Below are 16310 nucleotides of genomic sequence, written 5' to 3' on the forward strand. Positions count from 1 at the left end.
CCACAAGGTTCTGTACTTGGACCAATCCTTTTCACCTTGTACATGCTTCCCTTAGGGAATATTATTCAGCAGCATGAGATAAATTTTCATTGTTATGCTGATGACACTCAGCTTTATTTATCCATGAAACCAGAGGAGATAGAGCAGTTAGTGAAGCTTCAGACCTGTCTTAAAGACATAAAGTCCTGGATGTCTTCAAATTTCCTCGTCCTTAAGTCAGAAAAAAACTGAGGTCATGGTGTTTGGTCCTGAACCTCTCAGGGATAGATTAGATCACATGATCACTCGCGATGGTATCTCATTAACATCTAGTCTCTCTGTGAGGAATCTTGGAGTAACTTTTGACCAAAATCTGTCCTTCAACCCACACATTAAAACAGTTTCTAGAAGTGCCTTTTTTCACCTGGGGAACATCACAAAGATCAGGAAACTACTGAAGCAGCCTGATGCTGAAAAGTTAGTCCATGCATTTGTTACTTCCAGGCTGGACTATTGTAATTCTTTATTATCAGGGTGTCCAAGCAACTCTTTAAGAAGCCTCCAGGTGATCCAAAATGCTGCAGCCAGAGTTCTGACAGGTATTGACAAAAGAGATCACATAACTACTGTACTGGCGTCTCTTCATTGGCTGCCCATTAAATTCAGAATAATTTTTAAAACCCTTCTTTTGACCTGAAAGGACCTCAGAGGCCTAGCTCCCTCCTACCTGGATGAGCTAGTGACACCTTACCAGCCCAATAGACCACTCTGCTCTCAGAATGCTGGTCTACTTGTGGATCCCAGAGTCTCTAGGAGTAGAATGGGCGGCCGAGCATTTAGCTACCAGGCCCCCCTGCTATGGAACCAGCTCCCTGTCCAGGTATGTGAGGCTGACTGATCTCTACTTTTAAAATTAGGCTTAAAACCTACATCTTTGAAAAAGCTTATTGTTACTAATTCTGTAGTTCCAGTTACTATCATAGACAGGCAAATTATCATACTTAGGGGGTCGTCTAATCATTAGGTTAACATCTTAGCTATGCTGTTATAGGCCGAGGCTGCCGGGGCCCAGAAACATGATCACCTGACAGGCCTCTGTCACCCCACTGGGTCATGGTTTCCTCTCCTCTCCTCTCCTCTCCTCTCCTCTCCTCTCCTCTCCTCTCCTCTCCTCTCCTCTCCTCTCCTCTCCTCCCTATTTTATCCTCTAACTACATGAGCCTGGTCCTGCTCAAGGTTTCTTCCTGTTAAAGGGGAGTTTTTCCTTGCCACTGTTGCTTGTCTGGGGTCAGGCTCTGGGATTCTGGAAAGCGCCTTGAAACAATTTTGATTGTTTAAGTGATTGTTTAATGAAGACTTTAAGAAGAAAAAGGGCAATTTCAAAATGTATTTAGCAAATATGATCAATGCAAGATACAAATATAATTCTAACAGAAAACAGAATATATTTATCAATAAAAAATTTAATAATACTTCTTGCATCTTTTCTAATTGTGCTGAATCTTTACCTGTAATCTTTCCTGTTTCCACTTCCTCAAAACCTTCTTCTGACTTTCTAACTATTGCATAGGCAGCTTTCAGCCCCTCCTGTGGGTGTCTGAAACAACAGCCATGTGTGAATAGTATTTCATCTGGATCCTAATGGCTCTGCCCCGAGATCATTCTGATTTTTCATCTTTCTTCACTTTCTCCCCACATCTATGTGGTTCTTTCAATAACTTCCTTTGCTGTTCTATTTTTCTCTTTCATAGCTGCTCTCAACTTCTGTCCCTAAAGGGGTCAAGTTCAGGTGTATCAAAAGTGTAATAAAAAGAAAAAGAAAAATTCAGTAATTTATAAACTACTAGGCTCCTTCAAAAAAATACAAAATGTATAATTCTTGCACATAATGATTAATTATCAACAGAGATTTAATTAATGTGTTATTATCATTGTTTTTACTGAACTATAACAATTATCATTATTAAGCAATCATTTGATAATGAACAATAGTCAGCCAAGTCAATAAACCTGTTTAATTTATACTCCAACATTTTCTCATCCTAAAATTCTGACTCAAATTAAACAATTCATCACTGTTCTAAGAAGGAGAGAGCAAAGGAGTGTTTTGTCTCTTCTTCTGATCTCTTCTTCTTAGAAAAGTGAGCTGGCATTGAATGAGGAGGGACTCTCTGCCTCACCCCTCGGGGAAGCCAACTAGCTCCACCTCCTGAAGTCGAGAACCACTTCCTGTTCACTTCTGATAGTCTGAACATCCGTTCTTACTACTCCGAGCTGGCCGCTGATTGCAGGCCCAATGTATAAATGTATAGTGTGAGCCGCACCCAAAGACCCAAAGGTCCAAAATTAGTCAACAACGGATGAAAATATTTTCCTCAAAATCGATTTAAATAAAGTTCTCCAAAGATATGACATAAATGTAAACCTGAAATGAGAAAATTTAATATTTCTAGGCCTTTCTTTGTTCACCACCACTCCAGCATACATACACGTGTGTGTGTGTGTGTGTTTGTGTTTGTGTGCGTGTGTATGCTTCAGCAGCGCGAAGCTCGAATTAAGTTTTTTACTCTGTTTGGGTTGCCATGTGTGGTACAGGGGACAAAGATCCTGTTCCCAATCTGCAATCTCGAAGCTCATTAGGCATTTCTTATTCCGTGAGCAGTGTTTTCCATCCTGTAGGAAGAGGCATGCTGGAGCACTGACAGCAGACTTTAACGTCTGTGTTGAAGAAGTACTGCAGTGTTACAAGAGCGAAGGGTCCAGCATTCATCTTCTTTGCTCTCTTGGGTGCATTCAACTGAACTGGTGTTTGGGCCACGATGTGAATGTTCCTTTAAAGGTGGAAAAAATTACGCTAGTTCCTCCTCTAAAAGATTAAATTTGCATAGTGCGGTTTCTCAGGCATGGGAAGCTTTCTGTTCCTCCCATGATGACATGAAGCAGCAGCAGGACCACAAATCAGTGTTGTGACAGTTTCATCCATGCGATTGTGTTTTTTTTAGAGTTTATCTGCCAGTTTTACAGGACAAACTAGGACAAATTATCAGTCATTCTACCTTCACAGTGCAGCGTCCACTGTGACAGTGTGGTTATCCCTAGAGATATTTAGTCAGATCTAAAATTATTATGGCAACAGGAAAAATATAACTTTTGCCAAAATAGCAAAGTAGAAAGGAATATAAAACAGACATTTGGAGCCACTCAAACATCATGAGGGGCTGTACCACTGAGAGGGGCTATTCTGTTAACATCATTAAACAAACTCTTGTCAGAAACCTATTCTAGAAATGGAACCCATGCTCAAAAATGTGACTAAACACCCCCCTCTTTTTGCCCGCAGAAGGGCCCCCACCTTCCGAGATAAGCTGGTTACCTCTGATGCCTTCAGGTATAGAACAAGTAATAGCCTCTAGAGGGCGCAATGTCCCCAGGTTCCCCTCTCAAAGTGAGCTGGAGATTGGACCATTTATGATGTCACCATCCTACTTTAACACTAAAGCATTAATGATGGATATTAATATGATGTTTAGATGCACATTGGCGGAAATCTCGACAGAGCTCTGCACAACTCACATCACGTGATTCTATTCATCTTTATGTGTGGTCTCTAACAGATAAAAAGAAATATTTTAAGATTAAAAAGAACCCCCCACCCCAATGAAACCGCATTAATACCAGCATGGATTAGAGTGACCTACAGCGCCACCTGCTGTTGTACTTGTTGGATTACTCTTGTTACTTTGGTCTTGTCATCTGTGTAAAAAATGGGGGTTTTTTGTACATTTTTGTACTTATTAGAGATGCTATATTTGTTTTTCAAGCATTTTTGATAGGACTGTTTTGATTGTGATGAACCAAACATGTTTTTCGATGGCGTGTGGTTATTCCTAAATCATGAGGCATTTGTCAAACACTGATTTTGCTTGTTAAGATTTAACACAAATTTAGCTCTGGGGAGTGAACAAAAATTGAATTTGCACATTGTCTGAAACCTGAAAGCAAAGACAGGTAAGCCTAACCACAGATCCACCCACTTCGCTGGTTCCTTCTGAGAACATGCGGCCTAACAACTCCAACAGGTTTAGCATAATCTGGTAAACATTAGCACACCATTTGGAAATGGTCTGAACACTGCTCTCTATATTCTACGGTAAATGATAGGACCACACATTTGCCATGTGTGTAACAAGAAATACTGCGGCAAAACAAAGCAAATGAAAAGGACTTCCCTTCCTACTCAGTAATTAATATAAATAGAATGAGGAAGTCAAGGATGGAACAACAAATGATTTTAGAGTTATTCTGCTGCTGTTGGGGAACAAAGCTACGCAAGAATGAGGAAGACTTTTGAGTAGGTACAAACATGAATCACTCTCTTACAGTCAGACAGGTACAGAGTTCAGACTCCTCCACTCAGATTGTGGAAAAGTAGCACGTCCTATGGTAAGATTTTTATCAAATTTGCAAACTGATTTCCTTGATCCTCTTAGAGAAAGACCTTATTTTCATGATCCCAACTTTCTGAAACCAAACATTTGTGAAAATCTTGACATTTTAATGTTACTTCTTTTGTTCTGAAAAACCTTGCTCTCTCCAGTCTGCCATGTTCACTCAAAGCAGGACTGAGAAGAACCTGAAGTTTATCTGCCAGTTTCACACTAGCAACTGGGACACATTATCAGTCATTCTGCCTTCACAGTGCAGCGTCCACCAACTGCGGCTATGCATCTCTATGCAGGTAGGTACCAAAAAAACATCTGCCCTATTACCTGTCAATGATTAATAAATAACTTCATGCCTCTTGTTCATTTGCAACCTTCTAATTATGGCCAGTTATTAGCAACTTTACAGAGATGTGAGCTATTCTGATTACAACAAAATAAACAGTTAAATAAAGAAACCCAAGGAGGGAACAACAGCACACTTTGTAAAAAATATTGCTGCACTTGGTCTTTGGTCTTTGTCCAAAGTTAATGTGCTTCCTCAGAGCATATAGCATGTGTAGATATACAGAGGAGCATTTCATTTTCACAGAAATAATAATGGTTATCCCTAGAGATATTTAGTCAGATCTCACATTATCATGGCAACAGGGAAAATATAACTTTTGATAAATAGTGAATTTTAAAAGGAAAATACAACAGAGATCACCGCCTCTGTTGTGTGTTATTTGTTCTATACTACAAAATGAAGGGAAGCTGGCAACCCCTAATTTGCTTCAATGGAGTGACAATATTTCATCTGTTACATCTGTTTTCTATAACTTCTGGCTAATTATGATTTCCATGGGTTCGAGAATAGTTACATCATGGAAAGTGATGGAGTTGTAGCTTTTAGCTAACCATACAGAAGAAACTGCTCATCACTACTGGAGTTTAATAGCCACTCAAACATCATGAGGGGCTGTTCCACTGAGAGGGGCTATTCTGTTAACATCATTAAACAAACTCTTGTCAGAAACCAACAAACCCCCAGAAACAACCATTTACAGAACCAAAAATGAGAAAACACCAAGATCATGCTTTATCACAGACTACATTTAAGATGTCATCATCCTACTTTAACACTACAGCATTAATGATGGATATTAATATGACGTTTAGATGCACATTGGCGGAAATCTCGACAGAGCTCTGCACAACTCACATCACGTGATCTTTTTCATCTTTATGTGTGGTCTCTAACGGATAAAAAAGAAATCTCTTGAGCAAAGAGAACCCCCCATCCCAATCAAACCGCATTAATACCAGCATGGATTAGAGTGACCTACAGCGCCACCTGCTGTTGTACTTGTGGAATTACTCTTGTTACTTTGGTCTTGTCATCTGTGTAAAAAATGTTTCTTTTTGTACATTTTTGTACTTATTAGAGATGGTATATTTGTTTTTCAAGCATTTTTGATAGGATTGTTTTGACTGTGATGAACCAAACATGTTTTTCGATGGCATGTGGTTATTCCTAAATCATGAGGCATTTGTCAAACACTGATTTTGCTTGTCAAGATTTAACACAAATTTAGCTCTGGTGAGTGAACAAAAATTGAATTTGCACATGCTCAAAAATGACTAAACACCCCCCTCTTTTTGCGCCCAAAAAGGCCCACACCTTCCGAGATTAACTGATTCCCTCTGATGCCTTCAGGTATAGAACAACTAATAGCCTTTAGAGGGCGCAATCTCCCCAGCTTCCCCTCCCAAAGGTAGCTGTAGATTCGACTGGCCAGCTGAACACAGGACTGGCCAGCTGAACACAGGACTAAATGATGTCTTTTCATTTAAACCTTTCTTATGATCTTTAGGGTATTTAGTCAACAGTTTGTTTTGTATTTTCCTTTCTACTATTATGGCAAAGGTTATTTTTCACTGTTGCTAAAATACTGTGACATTCGACTAAATTCCTCTAGGAATAACCTTCTTATGTCTGTGTATTTGAAATGTACCTCTTTATATCGACAAATGCATGTACTATCTAGATGTTTTGCATCTGCTAATTTGGGTACCTCCCCCCTCCACCAGTGGGGATGATGATGAATAGTTAACAAGATGCTTCGGAATCTTATTACTTATAAAAAGAGGTCTTCAAATAGTTGTGGTATATGCTATAAGGAAGGCCTTCTGGGTGAAAATTGGATTAAGATCTGAGCCTAAGACAACCTATTTTTTTTTTATAAAGTGTGCCGCTATTCCCTCCTTGGCACACTTTATCCTCACATGCAGCAAAGCACCTTTCAAGACCACAGAAATTGCCCCCACTGCTTGAAAACAGTTACTTTTTGGCATATAATTGAACAACTTCAGTGTTCTGAATATACATTCAGTTTACTGATATTTTGAACTTGAATAAACCTCATCATATAACAGAAATCACATATAAAGGACACTGGGTAAGAATAATTTATAAAATATTGGTGGACCATTTGATAAGAATGTTGTAATAAATAATAAATCTACTTCCTCAACATTTACTTTCTTTGTCTCTGTGACCTCAGGCTCAAGAACAAAACTGCCACCCAGACCCACTCTCAATATTGGACCCAGAGAAATACACTTTACTGTACACCAAAAGTGAAGACTGGTATGAAGTCTATGATGACCACCAGGTTATCAGGACATTGGACGTTCCGTGGACACGTGAGGACACGGGGATTCTGTCAGCACAAATTGTGGTAAAACCAGCGGCCGTAGAGTCGGCAGAAAGAAAGATGCAGGAACAGTGTCTGAACTACCTGATTGGATACAACCTTGACAATGAGGCCTCAGACAGACTTGATGAGCTCACGTTCACTCGTCGAAAATTAACCTCTCCCAGAAGACAAGAGCTAAAGAATCGGAACGACAAGTTATACACCACAGAGCCATGGATAACATCTTCCCCTGTTCCAAATGACTGCCAGGACCAGATAAAAAGAAACCACCCAATAACTCTACATTACATGGACAAAATAAGCTTCAGTATAGACGTCAACCTCAGTGCATGTCCAAAGGTCCTGCTTCAGTACTTTGCAAAGGTCATGGCAGACCAGGGTCTTGAATATGATACTGATAATGATCTGGTTTTGAAAGTCTTTGGGAGGGAGGAGTTTATTTCAGGAGACTATGCTCTGAGCAGTTTTCTCTGGCTTCGGCATTGCTTGAAAACCAATCAAGACATCCACCTTTCAGTGGTGTCTGTGTCACAGCTCGAGGAGGAGACTGTCAAATTTGTGGACTGGCCCCTCATCGAAGACTCCAGCAATCAGTTCAGCTCTCATCATAATCTTTGCCTTGAGAGAGATCATTTGGATATTGTCATGATATCCTTATGGGACTGCCACAGATATCTCCGGGTCAAACTGCTTGGCTTTGACATCCCTAAACTTCCAGACAAATGCCCTCAGACCATTTATGTAAAAGCCTCAGTCCTCTTTGGTAGTAAGGTTCTCTCATCAGTTTGTTCTTCTCCCAAGGCTTTTGCAGAAGAAGTTCTTTGGAATGAGTGGCTCGAATTTGATGTCCTGCTACAGGATCTTCAACGTGGCACTAAACTCGGCTTCACTATAAATGAAATCCCCCCAGTGGGTAAAGACATGGTGCCAGAGCAAAATAAAGGGAAAGAAAAATTGCTATATTTTGTCAACCTTAATATCATTGATCACAGGTGAGTTTTTATTATTAATATAAAGATGCCTTTACCAAGATTATCCTTGTGAATGTCAAATCAAGTGCAATTTTGGATCAATCAATCAATCAATCAATCAATCAATCAATCAATCAATCTTTATTTATATAGCGTCTGTTACAATCAGAATTGTTTCTAGGCGCTTTCCAGAATCCCAGAGCCTAACCCCAGACAAGCAACAGTGGCAAGGAAAAACTCCCCTTTAACAGGAAGAAACCTTGAGCAGGACCAGGCTCATGTAGGGGGACCCTCCTGCTGATGACTGGCTGGGTAGAGAGAGAGGAGAAGGGGGAGGACCGGTAGAGGAGAGAATAGGTAGAACATAGAAATACATTATATTAATTAAAATAAGCTGCCGGTAGAGTCGGGTTGGGTGGGTCAGTGGGGTCGGAGGTCAGTAGGTCAGTATACAGCTTATGAAGGCGGCGATACCTTGAATATGAATATAGAAGGGGGGGCAGAAAAACTACAAGAAATAACGTCACTGGTCTACTTGTTGAGGAGGAGAGGAGAGGAGAGGAGAGGAGAGGAGAGGAGAGGAGAGGAGAGGAGAGGAGAGGAGAGGAGAGGAGAGGAGACCATGACCCAGTGGGGTGACAGAGGCCTGTCAGGTGATCATGTTTCTGGCCTTTAGCAGCATAACTAAGATGTTAGCCTAATAATTAGACAACCCCCTAAGTATGATAATTTGTCTGTCTAGGATAGTAACTAGAACTACAGAATTTGTGAAATTAGGATCATCTTTATTAATTAAACAAATCATTAACATACAGTATGTGTAGATATACAGAGGGGCATTTAATTTTCACAGAAATAATAATGGTTATCCCTAGAGATATTTAGTCAGATCTAACAGGGAAAATATAACTTTTGCCAAAATAGCAAATTTGAAAGGAAAATACAACAGTGATTACTCTTTCTCTCTCTCTCTCTCTCACACACACACACACATAGTGTAGTACAGTATATTCTAGTATAGTATAGTTTTTAAAATTATATTCGATATATTTATCAGAGATCTATCTCTGTTGACAGGCAGGAACATAAAGGTCATGTAGTTATCTAGAGGGACGACACAAAACACCTATCACATCTCAGGCGAGCGCATCCACTCATTTACCAGGTCGATTGCAGGGCTGCCACAACCCTTTAACAGACTTTAAAATGACTCCAAACTGAATCACTGTTACTGGCTCCCACAGGTCTCTTCTCACCCAGGGCCCTAATACCCTGCACATGTGGTCATACCTTAATGTGGAAGAGGGAGCAATCACCTACCAGGCAGACAAGTTGTCAACAGCCACTAACCCGGACAAGGCAGAATCTGTGGCTATTACCTTCCTTCTAGATAGTTACAGCTTTCCTGTTGTACTCCCTGACAGCCTTCCCCTTTCAAACAACTCTGAACCCCCATCCTCAGCCACTGCGCAGAGCAAATCTAGAACCATCTCATTGTCACAGTCACAGTCTTCACCCACTATTGCCCCACCTGTCATCAGCTCTACCTTTTCTCATATGAATCCTGTTGAAGCTCCTCTTAGAAACTATGCTCCTCCTGGATTCCTGTCTCCAGAACTCAACCTCAACAGAGACTGCCTCAAAAGGTTTCGGGAAGAGAGTATCCTCTATTGCTCGGTTTTACCCCACTACCTTTCCACTCTTGATTGGATGAACCGCAAAATAGTTCAAGATGTACATTGGTTATTGGGAAACTGTAATCCTGAGGAATTAGATGTTATAGTTGCGCTGGAGCTGCTTGGCATTGACTTTCCTGACATGATGGTACGGAGACTAGCCGTCCAGAGGTTGGAGAGCCTATCAAATGATGATGTGCTGAAGTATTTGCTGCAGCTGGTACAGGTATGTACAATAATAACTAAGGAGTCTTGGAACACACTTTTACCACCTGCTGGTTTTCCAACAAACAGGGTTGGTGTGTAATGAGTCTCACTGGGGTCACTTTGCAAACAGTTACATATCCTTATACTAATAGCATGCTGCAGGCACCTTATTTTTGCGCTTACAAGAGCTGTAGAATGATTACCGTATAATTCCAGTGACTTGTGTGACTTGTGTCCAGCGACAAATGTGTTTAACTATCAGTCATCCCCCAGACAACCTGGCTCCACAACCCCACTGTTAGCCCACCTATAGTGATCATGAGGTAACTGAGGCAGCAATGTAGAGAACAAAATTTGGTTTGCAGTTCCAGTAATCTCTGTTAGGTTGTTTACTTACATTAAACCAATCCAGTTTAAACTGACTGTGGACCCGCATTGTAATCATGTGTCCAGATATGTTAGTGAAATAACCTCTTTTCTGTAAAAGTAAAAATTTACAGGAAAAAATAATGTCCTTTCCCCCAACCACTTGATTCATATAGACCCTAAAAGTGGAGCCCTACCATGACAGTTTCCTCGCTCGTTACCTCGTCCGAAGAGCTCTGAGGGTGAGTCTTGCAACATCTTAAGTGCACATAAGTCTGCTGCTTGGAATTATAGACATGTAATAAATAATAACAAATAATAAATTATATACAATTATATACATTTGGTGGTATTACATTTTTTCAAGCATTTGTTGTCTTGGTTTGAAAAAATGTCTTTTTTGCAAGCAGTTGGCTACAGTGTTACCTAATATGTTACTCGGAAAATACATCTGCACAACACCTCACAGATAAGTTCAAAATTGAATAAATAAACAAATAAGAAAAGGATTTATGGGTGGTGGTTGCTGTAGGGGAACTGGCCTGAGAAGTGAAAAGTTCTTTGTTCAAGCCCCCCTTGCAGACTAAACTTGGGAGGTGTCCCTGCAGCAGGGGGAGGTACCAGGATATTAAGAGCACTTCAGAGGTACCCTTGAGCAAGGTACCAAACCCCCAAATGCTCTCATAGGGGCCCTGCAATGAGTTGTTGGCTTATTCAGGGGTGTATCCTGCCTTCGCCCAAATGCAGCTGGGATAGTCTCCACCACACTTCCCAGGATCCAAGGGGATGAAGAAAAGACTGTCTGATATTAATGAGTCTTTGTACTGCACCGTTCTGTCCTATATGACTTCATTTCATTCTGACTCCAGAGCAAGAGAGTTGGACATTTTTTCTTCTGGTACACTCGCAGTGAGGTCACGGGATGTCCATACTTTCGACAGCGCATGGCAGTGATTCTGGAGGCCTACCTTCTGGGCTGTGGCCAGGCCATGCTTGACAGTTTCATCCAGCAGGTCAAAGCTGTTGAGGTTTTGCACAAGGTGGCTAAAACAACAAAAAGTCTTTTTCCAGACAAGACTGACCTTCCCATTTCAGGTGAAACACAATTTGTCAGATCTATTGTAATACTATTGCTACTAAAATTGGAACATGTGTCAAATATGTGATTATTTACTTGTGTACAGGACTGACAAATATCTATCATTTTTATTTGACCTCCAGAAGGATCTAGCAAGAAAATGGTTTCCATCTACACAAAATAGTAAAGCAAGGATTATTAGTTACAGTGTGGAACACTAATATGTATGACTATGAAACATGGATAGTGGATACTCCAAAGTAACTATATTTTAATATAAAACATTGACAAAATTTAAAAAAAGACAATTTCAAGTCTGCCCTGTTTAATAATAGGATTAATCAAACATTGACAAAACAAACAGTCCTTCTTGATGTAAATGGATAATGTGCAGCATCTTCACTCATTAAATCTCATTACAAAATTCAATCTACAATGATTTGAGCAAATGCAGACTTGTCTTTTGCCATTTGTATATTGACAAAACAATTGCCGCTGGGTTTGGGGATGGCTGACGCATGGGTGGACAAGGCTAAACAGGAACAAAGAGGAATGGTGAACTGCAGCACACAGAACAGGGGTGAGGCAGACAAAACCACAGAAAAATGACGAGCAACAGTGATGTTTCAAAAATCCCAAAATGAGCGAAATGTTACCATAGTGGGGTCTAGAATGAACTGCTGAATAATGGAAGAATGAGTCAATTTTTTAAATTGCACCAAAGGTGGAATGAATGAGCCAAGATGAAATGCAGGTGAGGAAGTAGGTTTGCCCTGCCCACCTAAGAAGAAAGGAAAAAACAAATAAATCTCATCTTACCAAATGCTTTTCAATCTGAACTCACAAAAGAGCCTTAAGCGTGCCGGTCTCACAGAGGTTTAAACTAAAGTAAAGATTTGATTTCCTTTTCTTTTCTCTTTTTTTAATTTCAATATTATTTTACTTCATAGCTCCTCTCAGACTGCAAGAACTTCTTAGAAACAGTCAACTTCCACATGAATTCCTGTTGCCGTTTGACCCTCGAGTCAAAGCTGGAAGAATCTTGGTAAGCTGTGTTTATGTCCAAAGTTGGTATTTAAAACAATGCTGTGCTACCATGTTAGTGTAAAGATAATTTAGGTCATTAGAAATACACCAAGGTAGTGAATTCTTAGTACATTCACAGAACAACTGTGCTCCTATCATCTTTCTTCCCCACAAAAGTATTTTAGAAAGAAGCATTAAAAAGTAGAATTACAATTATTTTCATGTAACTTTTTATTATCTCTTAGTTAACATGTTTTCCTGAAATATGTGAAACTGTACATTACTTCATGCCTGGAACACCTCAATAGGGTAGCAACAATGGGGCTTCCGGAACAGAGGCTAAAACCATCTCAGCTGACTCCTCTCAATGAGAAGGAGCAGCGGCTCCTCTCTGAGCTCCTACCATGAGACTAATGAAAATGAGGGTTTCATCCCAGTCAGGAAACAGTGGACCAGCTTTAGACCCTCCTTGAGGGTTCAAGGGTTTGTCCAACCAGTCAACTTGTGTTTTCTTGATCTGGAAAAGGCATTTATCTTTAAGCATTGCGGTATCCTTTGGGAGTGCTCCACGAGTATATGGGCTCTGTTAAGGGTTGTACAGCCCCTGTATGATCAGCGCAGGAGCTTGGTTCCCATTGCTGGCAGTAAGTCAGATCTGGTCGGTTGCATGTTGGACTCTGGCAGGGCTACCCTTCAGTTCCATTTGTAATTTTGTATACAGAATTTCTAGGTGTAGCCAGAAGGTGTCTGGGGTTAGAGGGTGTCTGGTTTGGGGGCCACATCTCTTGCACTGTGGGCTTGATCAAACCAGGACTGTCAGCATGTATTGGGGTGGTTTTCAGCTGAGTTTGAAGCGGGTAGGATGAGAATCAGCCACTCTCCAGTGGTTTGTCCTCTACAGGTTGGTGGAGAGGTCCTTCCTCAAGTGCAAGAGCTGAAGTATCTTGGGGTCTTGTTCACAAAGGATTTTGATTTCCATTCTTTTTAAACCAGTTGTGCTTAAAGTTTACATACTGTGAAGGCTATTTTAATAATCAATGATCCGGTGAACAGAGGTAGTTGACACTCTCGATATAGTGGAGTGTGTTTAAAATTAAACAAAATTAAACATGTAACTCTAAAATACCAGTCTTTAGAGGTAGATATAAAAACTGCATATTATCTGCAACACCCTGCTCAGAGGAGCAATTTAAATATTCTGGTCAGAACTCTGAGTGAGCATTGCACAATGTGTAATCCTATCTGTTTTTAAGCTGGACAAATGCAAAGTAATGGCTTCCAAGAAGAAACCATTGTGGCTGGAGTTCTGTCCTATGCCCTCACCCATCACTGCTGCCCCTGTTGGAATAATCTTCAAAGAAGGGGATGACCTCAGACAGGACATGCTTGTCATACAGGTTATTGCTAGCTCAGGCTCAGCTGCTTCAAAATCTTTAGACATATGTTCATCAGTATGTTCTGTCTTCACTTAAACATACAAATGACGATTACGTGTTCTTGTTTAGACACTGATGGTGATGGACTCGATTTGGCAAGAGAGATCTCTTGATCTTAATCTTGTCCCTTATGGCTGCATCTCCACTGGACACAATATAGGTGAGACCAAAAGCTGAATTTCCCTCACAAACCATTAGCAGCTTTCTTTGGAGAAAGCAGTCAAAAAGCTCCAGTTATCCAGTTATCTTACACACATGCAAAAATCCCAAATTCCACAATAACACCCTCAGAGAGCTTGCTTGTGAATGGACTTACAGTAGCATATAAATGCTGGCCTATGTGATCGCTGCATGTCTTACATTTTGCTTATTTGTATTTAGGCTCCATACTCAGAAAACATGGCCATTTTTTCCACTGTTATGCTGACAGTCAAACTTATTTCCCCACATAGAAAGAATGACAAGTCCTCCATCAAGATGTGACCTGGATGGCTATTAACCTTTTAAACTTTGATGACAAAACAACAGAAATGATAGTTTTTGGTGGCAACACTGGGAACTCCTCTGTAGATCTGGGTTTGTTGGTCCAGAATGCAAAAGTAACCACATCATAAACCTAGTGGTGAATATAGGTTCTGACCTACATCTTGACAGTCAAATTAGAGCTATTGTTAAGTCAAGCGTTTGTCCAGTTAAGGCAACTGGCTAAAATAAAGCCTTTATGATGTTTTTAAAATTGTATGTCATTTTTTAACATTTTCATTTTAACATTATTTGTGTTTTTATCTCTTTTTTTAAATATTTTTTCTGCGTGTTGTTTTCAATGTGCTATTTAAATAAACTTGGATTTAATTGGATTGGATTGTTCGAGCTAAAAGATAGCTTTTCATATCAAGTATACCCTTTTTCAGATATGTTTCTTTACTGCTCACTGGGGTGAAGTTTAATGAGATTCCTCGTCCTCCTCTTCAGGTATGATTGAAATAGTGAGGAATGCAGTAACCATTGCTGCAATCCAGAGGAGTGTTGGGGGAACGACAGGAGCCTTCAGAAATGATGCTTTGTACGAGTGGCTCAGGTCCAAAGGTCCGCCTGAAGAAATAGTGAGTTGAAACTGCAGGTGTGGCGTTTGTTCAAAGAACTGCTAAAGCTGATCTGTCATTTTTGTTAAAGGGGTGATAAGTAAAGGCTGCCCGAAGATTGACACGCATTTGATGTTTTATGCAGATGCTTCATTATAGATCAATTGTCTTCTGTATAAGAGCAGAAATTGAGGTGCCGTGGATTTACTAATGAAACTAGATGACTAAAATAGTACTCTTAACTGGTTGCAGCACCACACAACTGTGGAGAGATTTGTCAAGTCCTGTGCTGGTTACTGTGTGGCCACATATGTGCTGGGAATAGGAGATCGGCATAATGACAACATCATGGTCACAAATGATGGTAAACACAAATCTATGCTTTCTGTTTACACGTATTTACCATATCGCAAACCAAGATGGCTTGCTTGTACGTGCATTTGTACAAGCATTTGTGCACGTACAAGCAACACAGGCATTAATGAATGATGTAGATTATGTAAATCTCCAGAAGAAGAGTGAAATGCCTTTGTTTCCCGGACCTTGCAGGGAACCTGTTCCACATTGACTTTGGGCACATCCTGGGCAACACAAAGCACTTTTTGGGCATGAACAGAGAGCATGTACCGTTTGTCCTTACCCCTGACTTCCTGTATGTCATGGGCGGAGCCAAAGGACGCAGCAGCCTTTGGATCCAGGCATTCAGGGTGTGAAGACCCCATTGTTTAATTTGTGGAATTATTCTTTGTGTCCCTGATGTTTGCTTTATTTATCACCTCACCACAATATGATTTTCACAAATTAAGAATTACATATATATTTACCTTATCTTATTCTTTTCAGGATACTTGCACCAGAGCATACCTGTCCCTACGCTCACACTCTCAGCTGCTCATCACTCTTTTCTCCCTTATGCTCTTGACCGGAATCCCAGAGCTTAGCACCTCAGAAGATATGCGCTATCTGCGGAAAGCACTGCAGGAGGAACAGAGTGAAACAGAAGCTAAAGAACACTTCCTTCAACAAATTGCTGAATGTGAGAAGATGGGTTGGACTGTACAGGCCAACTGGTGGATCCACATGCTTGCAGGCATCAAGTAGATCCTTTTACAGGGTGGCATGAATTTACATTTATTCTGAATTTACATGACCTTTGCCAGTCATTCCATATATGAATTAGGTTGCATAAACTATTGATTAAAAAAAGACAATTTTAGCCTCTAGTTTTACATTGAGCCGTTGTTCACTATTTTGAGTAGATGTGGTGAATAAGTTGTTGGTTATTCAGAGCAATTGTGCACCCTGATAAGTTTGTATTTTTTATTTTTTTTTAAATTCTTGATAC

The 16310-nt window shown here is 40.3% G+C and overlaps 1 protein-coding gene across 3 annotated transcripts; it reads left to right on the forward strand.

Annotated features, from left to right (window-relative positions):
• Positions 1-4036: 4036 nt before the first annotated feature.
• Positions 4037-16188, forward strand: LOC101075343 (phosphatidylinositol 4,5-bisphosphate 3-kinase catalytic subunit gamma isoform). Of its 3 annotated transcripts, XM_029833710.1 has the most exons (13): positions 4038-4422; positions 4577-4717; positions 6968-8115; positions 9339-9996; positions 10520-10585; positions 11213-11438; positions 12372-12466; positions 13701-13844; positions 13953-14043; positions 14856-14986; positions 15218-15329; positions 15515-15672; positions 15809-16188. In XM_029833710.1, exons 1-13 carry the CDS (start codon positions 4420-4422, stop codon positions 16064-16066), a joined length of 3231 nt encoding a protein of 1076 aa, XP_029689570.1. In that variant the 5' UTR covers positions 4038-4419; the 3' UTR covers positions 16067-16188. The 3 variants fall into 3 exon arrangements, with proteins under 3 accessions (XP_029689571.1, XP_029689572.1, XP_029689570.1); XM_029833711.1 differs by lacking the exons at positions 15218-15329; positions 15515-15672 and having other exon boundaries at positions 4037-4422; XM_029833712.1 differs by lacking the exons at positions 15515-15672; positions 15809-16188 and having other exon boundaries at positions 4037-4422; positions 14856-15003; positions 15218-15295.
• The last annotated feature ends 122 nt before the right edge of the window (positions 16189-16310 follow it).

This window comes from Takifugu rubripes, chromosome 3 (assembly GCF_901000725.2).
Source record: "Takifugu rubripes chromosome 3, fTakRub1.2, whole genome shotgun sequence".
NCBI lineage: Eukaryota > Metazoa > Chordata > Actinopteri > Tetraodontiformes > Tetraodontidae > Takifugu > Takifugu rubripes.

What these genes read in the sequence shown, in the direction of transcription:
- LOC101075343 (XM_029833710.1), top strand. An exon ending in TCGTCCGAAGAGCTCTGAGG is followed by an intron (nt 10,586 to 11,212) that starts GTGAGTCTTGCA and finishes TTCTGACTCCAG; the next exon opens with AGCAAGAGAGTTGGACATTT. An exon ending in TTTGGATCCAGGCATTCAGG is followed by an intron (nt 15,673 to 15,808) that starts GTGTGAAGACCC and finishes TATTCTTTTCAG; the next exon opens with GATACTTGCACCAGAGCATA.